At 39.5% G+C, this 25,440-nt stretch overlaps 1 protein-coding gene across 1 annotated transcript; it reads left to right on the forward strand.

The window, feature by feature from the left end:
- Window positions 1-23,019: 23,019 nt before the first annotated feature.
- On the forward strand, window positions 23,020-24,480 carry LOC112168913 (protein LIFEGUARD 4). The gene is made up of 4 exons (XM_024305845.2): window positions 23,020-23,385; window positions 23,484-23,597; window positions 23,819-23,976; window positions 24,069-24,480. The coding sequence occupies exons 1-4, from the start codon at window positions 23,136-23,138 to the stop codon at window positions 24,270-24,272; spliced, it is 726 nt and encodes a 241-aa protein (XP_024161613.1). The 5' UTR covers window positions 23,020-23,135; the 3' UTR covers window positions 24,273-24,480.
- Window positions 24,481-25,440: the final 960 nt, after the last annotated feature.

Genomic DNA, 25,440 nt, shown 5'->3' on the forward strand with positions numbered 1-25,440 from the left:
CATCTTCATTATAAGAACCACAATACAAGGAAAATTATAACATGATCCCGAATTATAGTACACGTGGTGGTCCGAGTTGATGTCATTGGTCCAAATTAATAACTTACACTTATTTTTGATTGGTTCTATTAATTTTTTTGCCTCACCCCTACAAGATTTCCAGCCATCAAATTTAAATAGTATAATTAGTCCGAACTATAACATAACAATGCCACATAGTACTGCAGAGACTACAAAATACTTACTCGAACCGCATAGAGCATATTGTACTCTTGCATGTGATTCATGACTCCGTGAGGGGACCAGCTGCTGCAGGCTGTGGCCGGCGAAGAAAGCAAAAGGATGGCAAATTCTCTCTTTAGTTACCCTTTAACTTTGGCTGGCTATTTATCTCTATCCTTAATTATTATTTCTATCCTTAATTAAAGAAGTGTAACGTGGCAAACTCCATATTCCTTTATACCCTTTTTTTTATTGCGGTGGGTTTTGCCTTTTTCTAGGAATAACAAAGTTACGTATAAGATTGATCATTTAAAAATGCAACTCGAGATATTCGACTTACAATTGATAAAAAATAAATAGCATCATTATGGATCTAACACTTTAATTTAAGAGCTAAATTTTACTTCAAAACTTATACAACGTGGTGTATAGGAAGTTAGTAATAAACTGTTGCTTCATATGAGACATACACACCTCAAAAGCTAGGTAGCTCAAGCAGGAAGGCAAATTTTCTCTTTAATTAGTTAAACTTTTGCTTTGGCTGGTCATTTATCTCTACCCTTTATACTCTCTCTTTTTTACTTTTTTAATAACCCTTTATACTTCTTTATCCTCTTGAAGAGAGGGGTTGCTTTCTTCAGGACAAGCAAGTACTAAGCTAGACCAAAACGCTGTATGGTCATTACAAACCTTACCAACAAAGAAATTAAACAAGATAAAATTAGTAGATTCAAAATGGTCAAGTTCACCTAGTATATTAAACAATTTTTGGAATAATTTGTTTTCTTAGGAAAATGAATTTTTCTTGCACTACAAGTGATGCGGTCAGAGATCTATCATTTCATGCGGTCGGTTCATGAAATTAAAATTGAAAATTGAGTGAAAAATAAAAAATAAAAAATAAACATAGTAATAAAAAAAATTAAAAAAAGAACCGAACCGATGTTTAAAAACTGAACAGAAGTTACAGAACCAATTCTAACTTCCTTCTTTTTCCCTATTATGATGATTGTCCAAAGAGACATCTTTTTTGGTTTTAAGTAGCAAAAAATCCTCAAACTTTTTATTTCGTAGTAGGGCTAGTGGTTTAATTAAATGCTTGTAATTTGGATGTAGTGACTAGTGTTACCGTTTCTCTCAAAATTAGGAGGTAGATTTCTCATGCATGATCGGGCAAATGTAGAAGGCATTACACGCACCACCGTATATAGTAACGTCAGATTCAAGACATGAGCTTTTTTTTTTTTTTTTTTTGAGAAGAATTCAAGACATGAGCTTGAATAGACTCGGTATGTTGATGATTTATTAGAGATGGAGGTGTGAGCTTCTTGATGATCTTAAACTAAGCAACTAGGCCATAAAGGCCCATCAGTCCATGACGGTTTGATTCTTATTCTCAAAAGCAACACATACTGCCATTTGAGATCAACGAAAATTTATAGGACAATGTTGAAATGTTGTGTATTTCACATTGGTTGTTTACATTTCAATGGTATTGTTTATATATGTCACAAATGGATCTATTCAACTATTGAGAAGAGATTAGTAACATGTATAAGTGGTACACAGCTATGATGAACTGTACTTCAAGTCTTCAACAGCTTTGTAAACAATTTGGACAAGACACTAATATTTTCAAATATTGAGTTGGAATTATTTTTTTTGAGATACTTATTCCGAACTCTGCTATCTAAATTTAATGATCATTTTGTCTTGATTAGCAGGAGGTGATTCAACAACAATTTCTAAATTTCGCGATTATGCAACTTTTATACAGATAATTGTCTTGGATCAACATCTAGAGTATAACGCTATCACTCTGTTCATAATCGATCAACAACCAAATATCTTAATCTAGATATTTTAAAATCCATCCTATACATCCATATATGGATATTTTCAATTTAACTCTCTCTGATATCTTATTTTGCATCTCAATAGTAAATCCTTTCATGAAATTGACTAGTTTAAATTTGGGTTTTTGTCCACTTACCCTAATTCTATGGATTTTTTCCCCACTTACCCGATTAAGTTTTTTTAATTCTAATAAGGTCTTCCCTAATAAAAACTCTAATAAGGTCTTCCATAATACCCAATTATGTTTTTTTAAGACTATTTTACCCTCACCTCTTTGATATACATATATATATATATATATATATATATATATTTATACTATTATTAAGAGAATAGAGCTTGTCAACCAAAACAGAAATATTTTACCAAATTAGCCCTCAAATATTAAAAAACCTTTGAACTGAAATATTCGAGAATGACAAAAAGGCCAATTCACAAAATAAAAGAAAATATAAAGAAATTTAACAAAAAAAGGTGGAGCAGTTTTCTCCACATTTTGTGAAATAACTGCCTACGTAGTTATCCATAGGGTGTGTTTGGTATCTAGTGTGTGTGTGTATATATATATATATATATATATATATAGAGAGAGAGAGAGAGAGAGAGAGAAACCATAGGAGACTTCGCAGGAGTCCCGTCGCCGATCGCTGACTGCCAAATTCCTGTCACCGGTTGCCGAATTCCCATCACCGGTCACTGGATTCCCTTAACTGGTCGCCGGATTCAGGACACCTGTTGCCGCCCACCGAACTTCTTTGAAAATCTCACCAGAAGTCCCTAAAGAGGTGGTTGAAGATCTCATAAGTCGCCGGAAATGTTTATTGCCCCCCCCCCCCCCCCCAATAGACCTGTATTGCCCCCCAATAGAGGGGCAGTAAACCTCTATTGCCCCCCAATAGAACTTTCAGTCGCCGGAATGGGAACAAATCTCCCTAAAAGAAAAAAAACGAGGAGATTACATCAATTCAAAACGTCTATTGCCCCCCAATAGAACTTTCAGTCGCCGGAATAGAAATTAATCTCCCAAAATTTAGACAAATAAAACTTTGATTAAAGAAAATGGAGAAGATTATATCAATTCAAAACGACTATTGCCCTCCAGCCTTCCAATAGATGTCTACTGCCCTCCCAGTAGACCTTTAACAGACTTCTATTGCCATAATAGATTTTTTTTTTCTTCTGGGCCTTCTGCCCCCATTTTACCAAAAAAGAAAAAAACAAACGAAAGAGAGAAATTGATTTGGGCACCCAATCATCTTTCTCCTCTGCCACAACCTGGGTCGAGCACCGGACGATACGCAACGTTGATGATGTTGCTCGGTGAGGCCAAGGAATTGGCAGAGGCGTCCAGAAGGCCATCGGCGACAAGTGTACTGATTGACGTCGATCTCGAAGAACACGCTAGAGAAGTTGTCGCTGTCTTTGAGCTGGCCGAAGGTGTCGACGCGCTTGACGAGATTGGAGAGGAGGGCGCAGCTGATCTCGCCCTCCTCGAGCTGCTGGAATACGTGGATCCATAAGTCCCAGGTACAGAGGAAGAAGCCAACTTGAGCGAGATCCAGATCCAGGCAGTTGCTGGGAGAGGGCGATCTTGGAGACGTTGAGCTCAAGGTGACCTTTGTGTGTGAAGCTGAGTTCGTCGAAGGGGATGATTGGACGCCAGTTGTCGCGGACCGACAAGGTGTGGATCTCGGCGGAGGAGAGAGAGAAGGCGGCAAAGAGAGTGAAGAGGAGGAAGAAGAATGAGGAGGAAAGGAGTTTGGACATGGTTGAAATCTGGTCATCGTTATCAGTGCAACGATAGTTGGGCTGACGGGGCCGAACTTATGAGAGCTCACTGGCGAGCTGCAACTGAATCTGGGCAAGAACTCGACCCGCGAGAGAGAGAGAGAGAGAGAGAGAGAGAGAGAGAGAGAGAGAGAGAGAGAGAGAGAGAGAGAGAGAGAGAGAGAGAGAGAGAGAGAGAGAGAGATCGCGATGCTTCCCATGGTAAAGACATAAGCCATTTGGGAGCAACCTTTGGGAAGGTCAGAGAGGTACCCTGCATCAGCAAAACCCATCAAAACATCATTGTCATTTTGATGGAGGGAAGTAGGGGGCCGCCGGCCACCATGGACGGTGGCGGAAACATGGCCGGCGGCAAAGTCTTGGACGATGGCGTTTTGCCTCTTGGGGTCCAATCCCAAATTTCTGTCATTCATTTTCTCTTTGTACGGATGGAATAGGCCCATATCTATCGTACCTTTTAGGTATTGAAAAATTTTCTTTACACCATCCAATGGTGGCGTGTTGGCGCAAAGATATGACGACCTAACAAGTTCACTGCGAATGAGATGTTCGGTCTTGTGCATTGAGCTAAGTACAATAATGTGCCTATTGCACTTAGATAGGGCACTTCGGCCTCTAATAATTCTTCGTCCTCATCCTTTGGACGAAACGGATCTTTTCCGGGCTCAAAACTAAGGCTAATCATGGGAGTACTCAGAGGCTTTGCTTTATCTTCATTAAAGCACCTTAGAATTTTCTGAGTATATGCAGACTGATGGATCAAAATCTCATCACTATGGTGCTCGAGTTCTAAACCGAGACAAAACCGTTTTTTCCCAAGATCTTTCATCTCAAATTCGGATTTCAAGTATTTAGCAGTTTCCTTTAACTCATCTAGAGTTCCAATTAGGTTCATGTCATCGACATAAACTGCTAAGATTGCAAATCCGGAACTTATTCTTTTAATGAACAAGCATGGGCATATTTCATTATTAATATATCTCTTCCCAATCAAGTAGTCACTTAGACGGTTATACCACATTCGTCCGAATTGTTTTAATCCATATAGTGAGCGTTTTAATCTTACTGAAAACGTTCTTCGTGGTTTTGAGCCACTTGATTTGGGTAATTGAAGTCCATCTGGAACCTTCATATATATCTCTGAATCTAGATCCCCATAGAGATATGCTGTAACCACATCCATAAGCTGTATGTCAAGTTTATCAGAAACTACAAAACTGAACGTCCATTATGGGAGAATATGTCTCCTCGGAGTCGATTCTAGAGGGTTGAGAGAATTCTTGCGCCACGAGGCGAGCTTTATATCTAACCACCTCATTTTTCTCATTACGCTTTCTAACAAAGACTCATTTATGGCCAACAAGCTTTACATCTGAGGGTGTCTATGTTATAGGCCCAAATACCTGTCTCTTTGCTTTGCTAGCGAATCTAATTTAGCCTGGATCACATCTTTCCATTTAGGCCAATCCGCTCTTCATTGACATTCTTCGACAGAGCGAGGTTCGATATCATCATATTCTATAATTCCTTTTACAACATGATATGCAAATGCATCATCAATAGCCGTAGAATTTCTATCCATCATCTCATGTACACTAGTGTAATTCATGGAGATCTCCTTATTCTCTAGAATTGGTTCTGACATTGGAGCGTCCCCCAATGATGTCTCTTGGACATAACCATAATCCGGAATATTGTCATGAGATGGATTATTCACATCGATGATTAATGGATTATTTTGTGCCAAACTATCTTTCTTTCTTGGACGAGAATCCATCGAACCTATGGCCCTCCCATGCTTCCTGGCAGGAGTCGTGGCATAGCCACAACGTCACCATTGGGGGGGGGGGGGGGGGACATTGGCGCCATGCTCAGGTATCCTTGAGATAGCGTCATGTCCTCTAATTTTAGGGACATCAATCCTAGCAGACACATTTGCAGTAGGTATATGTGATCTCGTCACTTTAGCGATATCAGAAAACGCATCAGGCATCGATTCTGCTACGTTCTGAAGATCGAGAATTCTCCGTACTTCAATTTCGGACTATGCGGTTTGGGGATCAAGATGAGACAGAGTGGGGACAAACCATGACAATTCTTGTCATTCCTGTTGAACATTTATGTTCGTATCTCCCTTAACGACGGGAAGACTATCTCATCAAAGTGACAATCCACAAATCTAGTGGTAAAGAGATCGCATGTTAAGGGTTTTTATGTAGCAGACAATCGTATATCCAACATAAATGCCTAATCGTCTTTGAGGACCCATTTTAGTATGCTGTAGCTGCGCAATTGACACATAAACTGCACACCCAAATATGCGTAAGTGTGAGACATCAGGCTCATACCCAGTCACCATCTGGAACTCAGAAAAGGGTTGAGCGGTAGTGAGTCTCAGACGAATAAGCACAGCTGCATGCAATATTGCATAGCCCTAAGCAGAAAATAGGGAGATTGGTGCGCATTACCAATGCTCTAGCGACCATTTATAGTCGTTTAATGTCGGCTTCTGCGAGACCATTTTGGGTGTGAACATGAGGAACAAGACGTTCAACTTCAATCCCAATGGACATGCAATATTCATCAAAAGTTTTTGATTTAAACTCCCCTGCATTGTCTAGTCTTATAGACTTAATAGGATGATCAGGGTGGTGAGCTGTTAATTTAATAATTTGTGCTAGGAGTTTAGCAGATGCAGTGTTCCTTGTGGACAATAGCATGACATGTGACCAGCGTGTCGATGCATCAACCAACACCATAAAATATCTAAATGGTCCGCAAGATGGTTAAATAAGTCCACAGATATCACCTTTGGATTCTTTGCAAGAATGGTATATTTTCTTTAGTGTCCTTTGCATAGGATGGTCTCGATCCTAATTTTGCTAAAGAGCAGGCTTTGCAAAAAGAATGATGGGCTTTAGAAACAACCAATGAGGATTTTGGTTGAGCCACGAGGTCACAATTGACTTTAGAAGTAGAAAGAGGAGTCAAATAGGTATCCATGGCGTCAAAGCCATGTGGGGGCCGTAGGGGGTAGACAGCGCCGACCCTAAGTGGCCGGTCTTGCACAATCTTGATGCCATGAGGTGCATGTGCTTCTCCTCGAACCAATATTTGTTTCTGACTTCTCTTCGTCCTGAAAAATGGATGTTACTTCTCTTCGTCCTGAAGAATGGATGTCCGTGTGAAGTTTTTAATATACGGATCATCATGTCATGACCTGGGTGTCCCAAACGGTCATGCCAAAGCATATATGTGTCAGAATCTCATAAATCATCTCTCATAACATGATTGGATTCAATGATTCGAATAGTGGTTGCATACAACTCACTAGATCGACACATAAGCTTCTCTAAGACTCGTTCATGTCCGTAGTCATTAGAGGTGATGCAAAGGAACTCTTGTCCATTCTCACAATGTGTTTCCACATGAAAACCATTGGCCCTTATATCTTTGAAGTAATAAAGTTCGAAAATTATGTCCACAACATGAGATAAAATAAATCGAGACTTTATTAATAAAATAGCAAATGATTACATCAAAGTTTCGTGACCATAATCTAATCCAAAATAAAAATCAAACTTTAGACAAATTGTAGTCACTCAATCCGTTGGGTAACTCCAATTAAATATGACCAGGAAAGTGGGAAGAGATATCTATGGAGCGAGGCTCACTTAAGTACCACTAATTGATTTGAGTGCTTAAATGCAACTTACGCACAATAAGGGCACGGTCATCAAAGAAGTGGGAAATATTTGAACCCGAAATTATCGTACCGCGGGGATTGAAAAGCTAACTTTAATCCTTGTTTATGCCGATTACTAAGTCACCAACAATTCAACAAAAAAAACCTAGAAAAATAGCACCAAGCTATTTACATGCCCGGCTCGGAACAACCAAGCCTAAAATTGGTCAAGAGAACCACAAGTGAATGCGGAAACTCACAACCAAATGGTATGGACAATGAAAGTGGTTTGTGAAATTTGATTTTTGATTTTGAAAAATAAAATTGACAATTGAAAATTAAAATTGCGACTAAAGATAAAGATAATATAAACTAATCAAGAAATGAAAATTAGGTCACTAGGGTATCCTCCGAGCCAAATTTAATGCATAAATATGCTCCGACAATGGTTATTCAATTCATAATGGCATCAAGAACCGTACCTAAGGCTTTTCAAGGCTCAAGGGTCATTAGATTCCTTAAAGGGTATTCCTACTCCGGATCAAGGGTCATAGAAACTCCATTGGGACAATCTAGAGCCTTATTAGGGCCTCTAGTTGCACCAAAAGGCGAAGAGTCCTAGAATCAAGGTTCCTAAGCTAGCCAATACGACAATCGAAATTGGTATTGTAGCTAACCATGTTCTAAACAAGTGTCCTAGCTATAAATTAGAGAAGTGATTGGGTCCCCTAACTTGTTCTAGACATGCTCATCTACATATTCAAGAGTTAATCAAGTTCCTAAACATGCATCTAAGCCAAATATTATAGAATAGAACATATGCCAAACACGAAATTGAAAACTATTAAATCAAAACATATTTATTACATTAAATCCATGCTAGGGCTGAAACCCTAGCTTTCTAAATAGACTAGTCACAACCCATCAATAAATCAACAAAAATATACATCAATTAAAGAGAAAAAGGTGAAGAGGAGTGAGAAGCAACAAGAACAAGTCACAAATTGCTATGGAGCAAGTATGACAAGCCTTGATTTATGATTTCCCACTTTTATCCAACTCAAATATTGATGCTCCTTGAAATCCCTTGAGAAATTGATTAGGATTTGATGTAGAGTAGTGAAAATTAATAGAAAATATAAAGTGGGTATGGATGGTGGTGTGGTGTTTTGAGGAAGAAGAGAGGAGTGATAGGTGGTGTGCAGCTGAAGGGTGAGAGGGAGAGAGAGAGTAATGGGATCTGGTGGTGTGTGCGGCTATGCTCCTCTTCGTGTGGTAAGGTGTGTATATATATAATTAGGTCATGTCTGATGGGAGAATAGAGAGAATAGGATGGTTGGAATTGGTTTGTGTGGCTGCAAGAGGAAGAGAAAATGATAAAAATGAATGACATGTGGCAGCAAATCATTGGAGAGAAAAAAAATAATAAAAATCAAAAGAAGCCGCAGCACAACGTGGGGAAAAATGATGATATTGCTGACGTCATGATGACGTCAGCACAGTCCAGATTTTTTTTTTGGGAAAAATTCACCAACGGTGTCTGGACACTTAGGGGACTTTCAGAATGATACCTGAACTTACAAAGTTATCAATGTGATACCTGGACTCATTTTTTCGTATCAACATCGTACCTATGACCAATTTCCGTAACGGCTCCGTGACGGAAATTGGCCGTAGGTATCACATTGATACGAAAAAATGAGTCCAGGTATCACATTGATAACTTTGTAAGTTCATGTATCATTCTGAAAGTCCCTAAGTGTCCAGACACCGTTGGTGAATTTTTCCCAATTTTGCACGTGAGTCACTTAATGAAGACAAAATGACCGATTTACCCTCAAATTCTTTCTTTCTTTTCTTTCTTTTTTCTTTATTCTTCTTTCTTTCTTTCTTTCTTTCTTCTTCTTCTTCTTTTCTGGTTTCTTCTTCCCCTGATTTGAATCATCAAGATTCAAATCATCTTGCTCGTCCGATTCCCACCGCCGATCGCCAATCAAACACCGCCGCTACGTCTCAATCCACCTTCATGCACCACAGATGTTTCTGGTTCCCCCAACTTCAAATCCTATAGCAAATTGAAATTGTGGATTGAGGCTTCACCGTTCACTCCGAGTTCATCCCCGCCGCCGCCGCCAATGACTTGACCACCACCACTCTCGTTCTCTCCTCCGACCCTCTTTTATACACCATTGATCAGAAACTCAGACCCCGCCAGCCTTGCACTCTCAAATCACAGCTCCAATCACACCCCTCCATCCTCTCCTTCTTCCCGACATGCAACACCACCTCCACACCATCCTCACCTGCAACTTCATCTGTTTAGCCGACAACTTCGGCCTCTAGCCCAACTTCGATCAGAGGCAATTTTCGGCAGACAAAGATTAACAACTTCGGCCTCAACACCATCCTCACCTGCAAAAAATTCGAGCTGTTCTTATTCACCAGCTTCGCCACTCCGCTGCTACCCACCATTGTGCCTCGCCGATTAGTAAACAAAGGACTCAGAGCCTCCACCATTGAGAAATTGAGGCTCACGTTCAGCGTGTCCTGTGCGGCCAATCGACGACCTTGCTAGGCTGGTCGTATCCAAGCCGGTCCTGCATGTCGTAGAATTGAATGGCGGTGTGGGCGACGAGCCTGATACTGCGATCCCTAGGGCCTTTGGTGGTGCAAACCTTGCTGTGGTTGTCCTTCCGGCTGGTGGCCCTTAGAATGTGGCCTTGAGCCTCCACGATTTCGCTAGCGGTGGAGGAAGAAGCAGTCCTTATCCCCAAACCCAATCGAGAAGCAGCGGAGGATGACGTTGTTGTGCGGTGGTGGAGGTTGTTGTGGTCAAGTCATTGGCGACTGCGGCGGGGATTAACTCGGAGTGTGCAGTGAAGCCTCAATGCACAATTTCAATTTGCTATAGGATTTGAAGTTGGGGGAACCAGAAACATCTGTGGTGGGCGGCGGTGGATTGAGACGCAGCGGCGGTGGGAATCGGACGAGCAAGATGATTTGAATCTTGATGATTCAAATCAGGGGACGAAGAAACCAGAAAAGAAGAAGAAGAAGAAAGAAAGAAAGAAGAATAAAGAAAAAAAGAAAAGAAAGGAAAAGAAAGAAAGAATTTGAGGGTAAATCGGTCATTTTGTCTTCATTAAGTGACTCACGTGCAAAATTGGGAAAAATTCACCAACGGTGTCTGGACACTTAGGGACTTTCAGAATGATACCTGAACTTACAAAGTTATCAATGTGATACCTGGACTCATTTTTTCGTATCAATGTGATACCTACGGCCAATTTCCGTCACGGAGCCGTTACGGAAATTAGTCATAGGTACGACATTGATACGAAAAAATGAGTCCAGGTATCACATTGATAACTTTGTAAGTTCAGGTATCATTCTGAAAGTCCCTTAAGTGTCCAGACACCGTTGGTGAATTTTTCCCTTTTTTTTTTCCTTCTTTTCTTTTCTTTTCTTTCTCCTTTCTTCTTTTCTTCATCTTTCTTTCTTTTCCCCATTTTTTTCTTTCTTCTCTTCTTCTTCAATGCACTTCCACACATTATCAGAGATGGCTTGATTCCGCTCCCTTCATGGTGTTGACCCATGTTGACTTTTTCGTCCTTTTGTTGGAAACTCCAATTTGCTCCAATTTCGCACCATTTTCTCTCGTTTCCGCAATTTCGCTTATTTTCTACAAAGTAAATAAAAATGGATTAATTACATATTAATTGGCATGAGGATTAGCTTAATTCTAGTGTTTTAGATACAATTACATGCATATAAATGCGTGTAATCACTAATCTCAAGCTACTTTCCTAGACATCATACTTAATTAGATGAGCCTGGTGAGAAAGCGTTAATCCAATAAGCTATTTTATTGATTAAGCCATAATTGCCATTACGTAATTCTTAGAAATATAAAAGACTATACTAATAAAATCTGCACCATTTTGTCTATCGCCAGATTTAAAGTCTTCCATTGCTCGATATTTTGATCACCATTGATCAGGTACTCCTTAAAATACCATGAAGTGGATACTCTCTTGATTAAGATGTATTGACGCAATACATATAGTCCCTAGGACCAATGGCGTTGGAATAGTGCTACCATGGCCAAAAGTGATGCCATGGTGTCCAACCTTATACCCTCAACATCATGACTCCTATGGTCATGTTAGGATTTTCTCAATCAATTTTTTCTTTTGTGATTTTCTACAATCATGCATCAATGATCTCATGCGGAGAGCTTCCGAATAATATTTCATAACTCTTTCAAAGTTTAGAGAAGCGGATATTATTCCATCGTGCTTCTAAGTTCGGAAAATCGTGAACACGTTACTAAAACGTTTACGAGGCGCAACCCAAAGGTTCTTAGCGGTATCCTCATTCATGTACTCAAACTGGAGGGCCATCTCCATGTGGTGCTTGATCAGGGTAAATGTCTTGGAATTATCTATCTCAGTTTGAGAGCCTTGAGTGGTTCCTTTAGAACAAGACTCCTGGATTGTAGGCAATAAATAAAGGGCAATTAGGTGGAGCTCAACATTATGAGCCCACATGAAAATATCCAGTACCCATAGAATCCAATGGAGTAAAATCGAACTCATTCAAGTCTGACATCCAGGAAAGGAAAGCAAGAACGTATTTAGTTTCGGAGTCAATGCTTCCACGAAAACTAATATAAGGTTTCTGAGCCTTAATGCTCCCAAGAAATCGATTTCCAAGAATGGATTAGACCGAAAATGATGTTTATATGGTCATAAATCGATGCTTACAGATGCCCTTAGTCCGAAACTTACGAACACTCTTAGTTAGTAATATTTCGATGCTCATGAACGCTCTTAGTTCGTATAGAGTGAATCCCCACGATTCCGCTTTCTCAATAATCGAACCCACGTTATAAGAAAGGTGGGATGTAGAAGAAGGGAGGTTGCAAGTCCCCAAGGAAAAAGAAGAATGAAATTAAATTTCAAAAGCAGGAATTTTAATTTAAAAACTTACTTGTTGAAATTCAGAGCAGATTTGCTTCTGAACAGCTCTCACTTATATTGATGTATCGATCTAAAAAAGACTCCAATATGGCTGAAATTTGGAGGTCAGATAGAAGAGACAGGGACGAATAACTTTAATGAAGAAATGATTTTGATATGAGGTCCAAATCAAGACGTTTTGGGGCGTGAAAGCAGGCTGATCTGCACAGGAACGAGCATCCTGTTGTGCTGCAGGGGCAGCAGGCGTGCGGTGATGCTGCAGGGACAATAGGCTGCACAGGGGTGAGTAAGGGCTGCAGGGGCAGTGTGCAGTACAGGGGCGCGCAGGTGGGCAGCAGCGGCTAGGCTAGCTCGGGCTAGGTGCAACGGTGGAAAAGGTGATGTTGAAGAGAATTTCGGTTTTTGGATTTTAGGTTTTTGTGGTTAGAACTCGTGCTGATAACGTGTTTAAGAATAATAGAATTGAGAGAATTGTGTGTTTCATTATTGAGAATAGGAGCCCTATATATAGGGATTACAATGTACATGTTCTAATGTTACAAGGAAAACTATTCCGAATCAAGGTTCTAAAAAACGCTAGGCGCTAGTAGGGAGGAAGGACGGGGACTAGGCTGTTTTTTTTTTGTTTTTTTATAACATATAATTATATAAATAAAAATATAAAAGGTATTATAATGTTTGAAAATAGTAAAAATACTCAAAATATAGATAAAATGTCCAAGAACAATGAGATAATGAGTTCTTAGAAGAAAAAAAAATGCAAACTTTATTCTTCCAAGCCTAATCCTCAAATTCTTCTTCTCCATATCCCTCTTGTACTCCCTCCTCATCGGACTCAAACTCAAAATCCATCTCATCTTCTTCCTCTTCATCCGATATATAATCCTCCTGATTATCCTAAACAAGTTAAAATGTTGCTTCAACAACCATTTCAAATATTCAATTACCAAAATAGATGCAAATAATATTCAATTACCAAAATAGATGCAAACAAATATTCAATTACCAAATGATCAAAACTGCATGCTGAAATTAAGTTAAAAAAGGAAAAGCATTTAACAATTTTGAAAGTTCAAAACAGATACAGAGCAAGGGCTGCAAGGCATTAAGCAAATTAACAAACACCACCATAATGCAACACACCAATATCGTGTCCTAGACTCCTAGTTCATAATTATTAAGTTCTCCATGATATTATAACTAAAAGTTTGAAGTTTCAGAATAGGAAGGCCTCGGAATCTCACTATCTCAGAATCTCAGAAAAACACAACTTCTGTTAATCAAACAGCAGCATCATGGATCATGGATGACACAACATACATAGCATTCATTTGAATGACAAACCCAGAATCCCAAATAGACAAACCCATATATCTAATTCAAGTCGAAAACATAAGCATATTCAATATTCATTCAATCCAACCAAAAGCAATATTCAATAATCATTATTCGAACCAAAAGCAACTAAGCAAGGCAACAACTTACCCAAAAATTGAAGATTTCTGAATCGATTCAATCGAACCAAGAAGGCAAGAAGCGACCAGTTGAAGGCGAGCTCGATACTTGACATGAAAACCCATAAATTCATGAAAGAGTGAGAAACAGATCGATTCAAAACTCCAAAGTCAAAACCCACAACAGATCAATTCAAAACCCAGAAATTCAACTTACCAATTCTGCAATTCAACGATTTCAACCCAGAAAATCTGAGACGCTGAGAAGGAGAGATGAGTCAGTCAAGGTCCTCAAGGTGAGAGGTCATGATCCCGTGAGGTCATGCGGCCTTGACAGACAGACGGAGAGAGGCCGTGTCGCTGTGTCGGAGAGAGAGAGAGAGGAGAGACGACGATAGTGAGTGTTTGAGTGTTCGACAGTGAGTGACTGAGTGTCCATAAAAAAATTAAAAAATTAAAAAAATAAAAAGGAAGCAGCGCTTAGTCGCACAGCGCCCAGCGCCCAGGACGACCCCCCTAGGCGGCCGATTTTCCTCCCACCGCCCAGCTCCAACGATTAGCCTAAAATCCGAACGGTAAGGACGCGCCTATCGCCTAGGCCGATTTTTAGAACCTTGTTCCTAATAGGACTAGGAATTCTAGAACCTTCTCTCCTATTACAACCACGAAACTAATCTTAGTTTGATAAGGCACACAAAGTCAATTTTCCTTCAACAAATTCATATTTAATTTAAGGATTAAATTCGGTTTACCCCCCTGAACTTTGGGACTAAAATCAGACTGGTCCTTAAACTTTTTTTTTAATCAGACTGGTCCCTGTACTTCCAAATCACATCAACCAAGTCCAAATTTCAAATTATCCTCCAAATGTGACGTCACATGCTGAGTTGGAGCCGACATGGGGCTCCACTTTTCAGCTTTTCAATCCCCAAATAGGCTAAATTCCCAAACTAACCTTTGGGCCTAAATTCACCCAAAAAAAAAAAACCCAACGATGTCGTATCCATCGTTGTCCTCCTCGACCCCTACTTCCTTCAGAGGCTGCTACTGCTTTTCTCCTTCCTTCCCCTGCTGGTCCTCGCCGTCATCCTCGCGCGTGAAACCCAAGAACCCCCAGTTTGATCTACAACAGGTAGGCGTCCAGTACATGGGCATCAACATTCGCATGCTCTTCTCGGCCAAGAACCCGACTCCTTCAACTCTTCTTCAAACCACCCAAACCCATCAAATCCCACTTCCCCATTTCTCTCTTCTTCTCCATCATGGCCTCCTGCAACTCCGCTTACTAATCTCTTTCTTTTTCTTCGCGTTGGTAGCTTCCGAGTCTTTAATCGATCAATTCAACTCCAACCCAACAGACTGCACCGACCATTGGATCCACATTCGGCAGCTCCCCTCCACTTTCAACCTCAATCTCCTCTCCAACTACTCTGGCTACCCCTTGTTCGGCGACCTCTTCCCCTTCTTGCCCAACCATGGCCTCGGTCACAAGACCCACAATGGTTCCCAAAGCCGGTACCAAACCGGATCCATGAGTACACAGTACCCACAAAACCCAAAACTCCAACTCTCCAAATTCAACCAAACCTTGAATTAAGTTATACCCAACAATAAGAATCACGATCTCATGTTCATATATATAGTCGGAAATGGACCAACAAATATCAACAGACAATCTTGAACAGTGAAACCCTAAATGAACAGTAACATCAAAATCCCAATTCTCAAAATATGAACTTGAAGTGAAATCCAAAGTAACAGACATGTAGAGGTCGATAATTAGACGAAGTTTGATACCTGGTTGGAATCCAAACATCACCGTAAAACATGGCAACTCACCCTTCCTTCCTTCTTTAAATATATGTTTGATCTGGAAATTTCAGATTTTGGATCTTGAATTGCAGATCTGGAGTTGATTGAATTTGGGTGATCTTAGAGGGAGTTCAGGAGTAGATTACTTAGGTGGCGCTGCGAAGATCGGCGGTAGTGAGGGCGGCGGTGAGGGGTGAGGCCAAAGTGGGCATTGAAGTTAATGGATTGGTGATTCGAGAGATTAAGACAATGGATTGGTGGTTGTCGGCGAATTGGGCGTTGAAGGTAATGGAACGGCCGTCGGTGAGGCGGTGTACGTTTGAGGCCTCGGGGTTGCATTTTTTTGTGTGAGAGAGAGAGGGGGAGAGAAGGAGGAGGGGGGAGGTTGGAGTTTTTTTTAAAAAAAATCTTTTTATTTTAAAATGTCCATTTTGCCCTTCTTGTGGGCCATGCTGTCGGCTCCAACGACTATAATGACGTCATTTTTGGACCCGGATTCAAAATTTGGACTCAGGTGATTTGTTTGAGAGTATAAGGACCAGCCTGATTAAAAAAAAGTTTAAGGACCAGTCTGATTTTAGGCCCAAAGTTCAAGGGGGTAAACTGAATATTTTCCTTAATTTAAAATTTTAATTATTTTACATCAAAATGGCAATGATATTCATAATTCAATTTTGTCATCCTGCGCCCATTCCATATAAGTGTTTTGAAAACAAAATTGATTACTGAGTGCAGTACAACTAATTGGGGATGATGATAGTAAAACAATTGCCTTACATAAAATTGACTGAGAGATTATATGAGACTGATGTATATGCATCTATTAAAAATATATACATCTCACATGGGAAAAATAGGACCTTACCTATGGGTTTATAAGAGTTTGGTTCACACCATCCATTGTCAATTGGTTTTGGATATGAATCTCAAATTACTTTATCATTGTATCAGAGTGAGTTATCCCACGTGTGCATGCCTCGTGGCCATACGTACGGGCTCCACATCACCCAAAGTTGTTCACGTGTATGGCTTGAAAATTCACCACACGTGCGGGAGTGTGTTGAAAATATATGCATCCCACATGGGAAAAATGGTACATTGCCTATCGGTTTATAAGGATTTAAAGATTTGGGCCACTCCATCCTTTGGCAATTGGTTTTGGATGTGAACAATTTATCTGTATTATTGTAAGAAGGTAAGGATATCCAGCTTATAAACTTAATTGGTTGAATCCACAAATGTCGTTCATGAAATTTAGAAGGTTTTCTTTCTGCAAAACCATAGAATAAGACTTCCCAAAGTGTAAAATCCATATCAAAAATCCCCATGTCCATGACTGCTCCTTCTTCTAGGGATTGACTTTCATCATCCGTGAAGAAAATGCAATTGGCTTTGCAGCCACATATGTCTGAGACGTCAACCGAGATTGATGCACTTCTATCACCAAGGAACAGAGACTATTCCCTAAGTTATTTACCTCCGAATATCCAAAGCGATTTCCGGATGACATTTCAAAAACCCTAAAACTTGTTGCAGTTGTTGAATAGTTTCGGATATGGTAGCTTCGGCTGTGGCACCCATTATATATGCCTTTAAATTGCACATAACATAAAACCACCAGTAAGGCCGCTGCTGATTCCACAAGGTATAGTTTGTATTTTGTAACGACCAGAACAACCTGGCATTGGTGGTGCAGCAACTTTCCTCACTTTGATTATATTTACAAAATGAAGAACAAAAACTTCCCCCAAATAGTCCACAACATAACATTCTCCATTGAAACAAGTTAGATCCACTATACTTCTATCTAGATAATAACTAACACGAATACTTGCCCAATTTTCATCCTTTCCTGGTCTGCAAAATGCCAAATGTTTCCTTTCATATATGAGTATGACAGTGTAATCCGATGACTGAGAAGGGCTTGATGACAGTCCAAACTTACTTATGACTTGAGGACGGGAGGTTGGATAGTTCCATCTTCTCCAGTACGTAATTACTGTTGGAAAATCTTGGCAGCTCGATTCGTGTATGATTTAAAGGATGCAATAGAGTCAATTTCCAAGCGTGATATCATATGCAATTAGGAGCCAACCTAGAGAAGAAAAACACTGGTTGCCTTCAGCTTCTGGCAGGTTGAGCCTTTGGTGATACTATAACACACAGGGTTTACGTCGTCTTCGTTCATTGGGAGCATGAGGATTGCCGGATTGGAACTTGATGAGTGAATTCCCCAATAAAGTTTTCCTTGGTAGCTTTTGATCTCCATGATTTACAAGCAGCACCAAAAGCAGCAAAATCTTCCAAGCAGACAATTCTCTTAGCGATGGATGCAACAAGATCTGGAGGAAGATCAGACCAGTCGGCGTCCATCATAATTAGGGTTCAAAACAAAAGGAACCGACATCTTTCTCTTGCCCCTTCTAGGTCTTATACACAAGGTGTTCCTCAGGTCATTGTTTATGGGCCAAGGTTTCCAATTATTGTACATTGAAATTTTCAAAGCCCAATGAATATGCGAGATGATATGGGCCAAGGTCATGGAACCCTCAATTTCAGAACTAAAACATACAGTAGTTCCTTTTTTTTTTTTTTTTGGGAGAAAGAAACCTTTGAATTATGTCTTGGAGTAGAAGATTTAATTAGCTACCTTGTGACTAATTTGTTTACTCAACCACACCCTAGAGAAAAATGCAGTTGAATTGCGAAGATTTGATGTGATTGAGGCTTAGAGTTTGTTTGTCTGGTCAAGAGAAGTCTCTTGAATTAAAAGGGAATAGTCTGTTTTGTTTTTCTTGTTTTGAGAACAAGAGAACATTCTACGTAGTACTGGTCTCCCTTTTTATTTTTAATACTGTATACTGTTATTTGCTCACTAAATTTTTACTCTCTAATGAGCATTAGCCAACGACAACCCTACTCATAATCCCGATTTGAAGATGAAGAGAGGAGTTCACAATAACAATGAAAGACATAGACCGGCATCTGCAACACTGTCAAACACTTAATATGAATAATTCCCGTACGTTCTTGACAATATCAACATGTTTCTAGGCAATAATTTTCTGACATCGCCTAATGTAAATGTCATTACATTTTTATAAGTAAATTTGTCAAAGTAATATATGATTTTTCTTATTAGTCTCAATAAAAAATTTGCACTAAATTCAATTTAACATTCCAGCTGCTTATATTTGAACATAATATTAAATCAAAACTCCAAGGGAGGCTGAGGAAACAGACTAATTACAAACAGGTCAAAAAAGTTGATGAGAAATAACCAAATATTTGTTTTTGGCCTAGATAAAAAATTAAAGGGATTTTGACCATTTACACTAATTCTAGGGATTTTTTTCCCACTTACCCTATTAAGTTTTTAATTCCCTCTTACCCGTGAAGACTCTAATAAGGTTTTCCCTAATACCTAATTATGTTTTTTTTAAAGACTATTTTACGCTCACTTCTTTTGTTACATAGAGAGAGAGAGAGAGACATCGCCGGAGTCCGGTCACCGATCACCTGATTCTGGTCACTGGAATCCGGTCAACGGTCGCCACCCACCAGACTTCTCTAAAAACCTCGCCGGAGCTCTCTAAAGTGGTCGTCGAAGATCTCAGAGGTCTCCATAAAGGTTTATTGTCTCCCAATAAACTTCCATTGCCCCCCAATAGAACTTTCGATCACCAGAATGGGGAACTAATCTCCTTAAATGTAGACAAATAAACTTTGATTAAAGAAAAAAAAAAGTAGATTACATCAATTCAAAACGTCTATTAGCCCCCAATATATATCTATTGCCCCTTCCTCGCCCCCCCCCCCCCCCAATAAAACTTTCAGTCACTGCAATGGGAATTAATATATCTAAATTTAGACAAATAAAACTTTGATTAAAAAAAAAACGAAGAGATTACATCAATTCAAAACGTCTATTGTCTCCCAATTGATGTTTATTACCCCCCAATAGAGTTTTTTTTCTTCCCTTATGAGCTTTCTGCCCCCATTTTATCCAAAAAAAAAAAAAAACAAAAAAAAATTTGATTTGGGCACCCACGCCAACAAAGTTTTTGGCGCAGAGCTACGCTATTAGCAATGGCTTTCACGGTGGTGAATGAAATCGTCGAGAATAACTAGGGGTGTAAATGAGTCGAGTCGGAGCAAATACCAAAGTGTTCATGTTCTGCTGATTTGCTTTTTATCGAGCTCGAGCCGGGCTAAAGCTTGAATTGTTTTTTCCATGCTCAAACTCGCCTCAGTTTGAATTTTTTTTTTTAAGCCCGAGCTTGGCTCGGTTCAACTTGATTTATTGAACGAGCTCGAGCTTCAATAAGTTTGGCTTGACTCATTTGACTTTAAATTTAAAAAATAAAGAAGGAAGAAAGAAAATTTAAAATAATAATCCAAATTTGACTTTATTGGAATATATTTTACTTAGATTCTCAGATTCTCTTCCAATTGAAAAGAAAGGTAATAAAAATAATTAAAGATTTGAGAGAAAAATTATATTTTTATTTATACTATATATAAATTTTCATGAGTTGAGCTTTAACAAAATAGCCGAGTTTTAACAAGCTCGAGCTACTCATGAAAAAACGAGTTGCTCACGATTTAGATGAGTTGAATATATCTTTATTCAAGCTCGGCTCTTTTTTTTGTCGAGCTTAATATTGAGTTCAAGCTCAGCTCATTTATCTTACAAACACGAGCCGAACGAGCTAAAATCGAGCCGAATACGAGTCAAACACGAGCTGTATCGAGTCTATTTACAGCCCTAAGAATAACACAACTCCCACTACCACTAACGCCATTCACTTTCTTGATCAACTCCTCTTCCCTCTCTTCCACCACCACCCCTTCCTCTTTCGTCGCTCTGATTTGTGATCGGAGACCGTACCTTTGATATTTGGAAATTGGAAATTTAGAGAGAGAAACTCCGGAGAGAGAAATCAAAAGCTCTGCCTTCGCTTCAGATTAAAAGCTCTACCTTCACTTCGGAATCGAAATTCTTTAGTGTAGACTGGACTTTCGGCTAGTTTGGGTATAAAGGAGGTGATTGGTTGATGCGGCTGAAATAGCCTCACAATTTAACCCTGCAAAATGTAGTTGTCAGTATAGGATAAGCAGGGATCGTTCAGTCTGGGGATTGTAGGGTACACCTACATAAAAAGGTCAATTAACAAATAAAAGAATTAAATGGGGGGTTTTGAATTTTGGTTCCTAATCTACTTAAAATAAAAATAAAACAAATAAACCTATATACAATGATCGACTTCCCTAACCTAGACCAATACCACTTGGAAATTACTAAGTGTAAAAACAGAAAATCCATTTCAACATGCTACAAAAATGTGCCCATCTTAAATGCTAGATAAGAGCTCAAATGAAAAGCCTCAGCGGATCAATCCATTTATCTAATTCGTTCTAATGTAGGCTTGGATCGGAAAAGTCCTTACCAAGCCTAATACTACTAATTTTCGAAAACACTCAGCGTAATTCTCTTAACTAGTAGTATTATCTAACCCTCGAATCAACTCACACGTACAAATTAACCATTACACATAGAATTTAACACGTAATTTCCATAATCATTTAATCATTAAAGCATGATTTTTACCACTCGTTAGAACTAATTACTACTTGTTTAACTCAGCGTCTTAATAAATAACAATTACTCTTGGCTAATTAAGCAAACACACAAGAACTCTCACCGTTATTCTAGCATGCAAACTTATTAACCTAACTCTGAAAATTACCTAAACACGTAAAATGGCACAAGATTGTAACATGCATCATAAAAGAATTCTCGAAATTAACTCAATAATAAACTGAAATCTCAAAAATATTAATAAAAATATTCTGAAAATTTCATGTCTCCAATTACACAACTCGCAAATTGAAACAAACAAAACCGAAACAAAAATTATAAGTAGAGTCATAGTTACACTTTGAAGCTTTCCTCAGCGGCTTAGCAACAAGGTGATGAACTTGTCTCTGCTATGGTGGTGGAGCGTCCTTGACTCTGCGCCTAAGAGCTTCGTAAATTGATGGATGGATGGTGGTCACGGTCTTGTAGGAGATGGAGGTTTGAGGAGTGAATTGGGCAGTCTTGGAATGGTTTTTGGCCAGAAAGTGATAGGCAATGAATTATCTTTGCTGGGAAGTGATCTTGGCTGGGAAGTGATGATAATTCTGGTCTGGAAGTTGCCTATTTATAGGAGAGCATTGGTTGGCTTTTGTCGATCCTACCCTTCATCATTGGACGGATGGGATTGCATCGTAATTCCTTTAATTTTCCAACTGAAACATCTCGCTCCTTTAAGGCCTTAACTCCTCTCATAATGGGGCAAGTCCTTTAATTTCCAAGCTGAAACATCTTTCTCTTATTTATTTTCCAGTTGAAACATCTTTCTCTTTTATGCCTCAACTGAAAACGTCTTTCTCCTTTATTCCCCAACTGAAAACGTCTTTCTCCTTTATTTCCCTTCTTCATTGCTCGATCAAATATCTTAATGCTTTATTTTATGACTCCATCATTACTGTTTCCAAGATTTCCAGCAGGCAATGTTTCCTACAACAAGCAGGAGAATATCAGAATTTTCTAGAGAAAATAAAGGGAATTAAAATGTAAAGACCGCAAAAACAGTCGACAGTGAGGAATCCTGATCCAACTAGGATTTTTCATGAATTTTACATTTTCCGCCTATTTCACTCCAAACACTCAACAAGACTCTCAAAATGACTTAATGACTCAAAACATTAAACTAAGGGAGAAACAAGGTTAAAATGAGGGACATATTCAATAATATCGTCATATTTTTTTGTCCTATCATTGGTTCGTTTGAGAGAGAGAGAGAGAGAGAGTTGCAATTTCTTAATTAAGTTATCAACAAAGTTGTCATTTCTTTTTAAATTGAGTTAGTGAGAATACAAATTTGTTTTTAGAGTAAGTAAGATAGTTTTAACTAATTTTGATGTTTTGGGTCAAAGGACCCAAAATTAAAATTAAAATTAAAATTAAAGAAAGTATATGCTGAGGATCAAAGTCTTCTCACATTTTCAACGACTTCTCACCCGCGTCACATCACGAACTCCTTAAGGAGCAAACCCGAGACACATCGAGAACATTTCCGCCACTCCGAGAATCAACCGCCTCAATCTCACACGTGTACGCGACCCATCCCGAAGCCTCTAACCGCCCCCAAAACAAGAAAGAGGAAACCGCCCCCTTTACTTCTTAAGAGTTAAGACAGACTCAGTTTTCCCCTCATTTTGCTCTAACAAGAATCAACTCGCCATTTCCAGTATTCTTCATCTTCACTCTAACCGACAACTCTCGAGATGTGGAGCCAACCCTACCGGAAAGATGACTTGGAGTCCGGATCCCGGCCGCTCTACCCCATGATGCTCGAGAGCCCCGAGCTCCGCTGGTCCTTCATCCGCAAAATCTACTCCATCATCGCCGTCCAACTGCTCGTCACCATCGCCGTCGCCGCCACCGTCGTCTCTTACCACCCGATTGCCAACTTCTTCGTCAGTACCGGCGCCGGCTTGGCCCTCTACATAGTCCTCATCATCATTCCCTTCATCGGTACCTTCTTGATTCTACTTGGTCGATCCCCCTTTTGGTTTTTTTGTGAGCTTGTTGTGAAATTAGGGTTTCTGATTTTGGTTTTGGTTTGGACGCAGTGTTGTGCCCGCTGTACTATTACCACCAGAGGCATCCTGTGAATTACCTCCTGCTTGGGATTTTCACCATCTCTCTTGCCTTTGTGGTGGGATTGACTTGCGCTTTTACTAGCGGTTAGTAAATGGTGAATTTGATAATTGAAAATGGTGAATTTGATAATTTTCGATTGGAAATGGTGAATTTGATAATTGAAGTTCATGATAGGAATGATTTAGTAGAGGTTTGAAGTAATTGTCTATGTGAGCAGTGGAGTGTAGGACTGTTACTGTGTGGACTCAATTCCAGTTGGGGCTGACATTGTGAAATTTTTTACAATTTGTTGGATTGGAAACAGGGAAGGTTATTTTGGAGTCTGTGATACTCACCGTTGTGGTTGTAATTGCTCTCACCCTGTACACATTTTGGGCTGCAAGGAGAGGTCATGATTTCAATTTTCTTGGTCCTTTCTTGACCGGAGCGTTGCTCGTTCTCATTGTGTTTTCTCTGATTCAGGTATGTTGTGCTTGTTTGGACCTTCTTGGCAATGTGTCTAATGTTGAATTCGGATTTAAACTGTTCGGATTTATATGCATTTCTGGTTGCAGGTTTTCTTCCCTCTGGGTAAGCTCTCTGTGATGATATACGGGTGCTTGGCATCGATCATCTTTTGTGGATACATTGTGTATGACACAGACAATCTCATCAAGCGCTACTCTTACGACGAGTACATTTGGGCTGCGGTCTCGTTGTATTTGGATATCATCAACCTGTTCCTTGCATTGCTGACTATTTTCAGAAGTGCTGAATAGCTGAGGAGATAATCTCTGCTTTCTTTGTGTCTCTTGTTTGTCCTCGATATGGTGTAGGAGTAATTGTGAATGTCATAAAGAACTAAAACTCTGTCATTGTACGTCGATACATAGTTGATTTCATGGATGATTCTTGGTTCTTGCCAGTATATAATCATTGAATCACCAGAGCTCTGTTCAAGACTTCAATTTGGCTGACCTATCAAAATTGACTCCATCTTCTATTTTGCCAATTTCATATCTGTCAACTGAGACGACTTGTGTAGCATAAGACTATAAGCAGTGTTCAATCCCTTTCTCATAAGAGAAACATATTATTTACATGATGGCCAAGCAAACATATTATTTACATGATGGCCAAGCAAACGTGAAGAGTGACATTATCTCATCTAATTCGGTTAATCTTTAGGCTAATATATTTGGAAGTTTCCAAGTTTTTATGGAATATGATCCATACAGAGAGAGTTTGTCCAATTGCAGGTAGGATATGATTTTCCAGCTAGCCGAATCATGTGGCCAGTGGTGTTTTACGCCAGGTTCCTTTTCAGATCACAAACCAAGGCCAAAGCACTGGCTAATTGTAGTTTTGTTTCTTCAACTTGGTGTTAGTGAATACTGAGAACTAGGTTGACGACTCTGCCGTCACGATCAAGGTCATCGGGGTTCAGATACTCGCAACTCTAGCTGCAGTCGGTACCATCTTTTTGGTCAGCCAAAATGGCGGGAGAAAGATTTTAGAAGCTGCAATTCCAACCATTGCGGTTTTCACTAGTATCACCAGACACAATGTGCGCAATGAGGGAAGGCCATGATTTCGAATTTTATGGTCCTCTCCCGCTTTCAGGGTTGATGGGTCTCGTCGGCTTTGGTCTGATTTCGAATTTTATGGTCCTCTACCGCTTTCAGGGTAGTATTGCTATGATCAATACGGGAGTGTGGGACTGAGCATAGCTCCTTACAGCATTGTGTATGCCATCAGTCACCTAATTAAGCGCCACTACGGACTTTATTGACTACGTTTTGGCTCTAGTCCATCTCAAATTAGGATGTTAATTGTTAATCTCTTCCTCGAGTTGATCAAGTTTCCCAAGAATTTCTAAGGCCAATAATGATGATGTGACCTCTTTAATCCGTGGAAATCATTAGTTCATTTGTTTGTTTGCTTGGT

Source organism: Rosa chinensis, chromosome 6, assembly GCF_002994745.2.
Source record: "Rosa chinensis cultivar Old Blush chromosome 6, RchiOBHm-V2, whole genome shotgun sequence".
In the NCBI taxonomy this organism is placed as follows: domain Eukaryota; kingdom Viridiplantae; phylum Streptophyta; class Magnoliopsida; order Rosales; family Rosaceae; genus Rosa; species Rosa chinensis.

Excerpts from the sequence above, each read along its gene's own strand:
- LOC112168913 (XM_024305845.2), top strand. The coding sequence starts at position 23,136 with ATGTGGAGCCAACCCTACCGGAAAGATGACTTGGAGTCCGGATCCCGG. Across the intron at positions 23,386-23,483 it reads CATCATCATTCCCTTCATCG|TGTTGTGCCCGCTGTACTAT; the intron begins GTACCTTCTTGA and ends GTTTGGACGCAG. Across the intron at positions 23,598-23,818 it reads GACTTGCGCTTTTACTAGCG|GGAAGGTTATTTTGGAGTCT; the intron begins GTTAGTAAATGG and ends GATTGGAAACAG.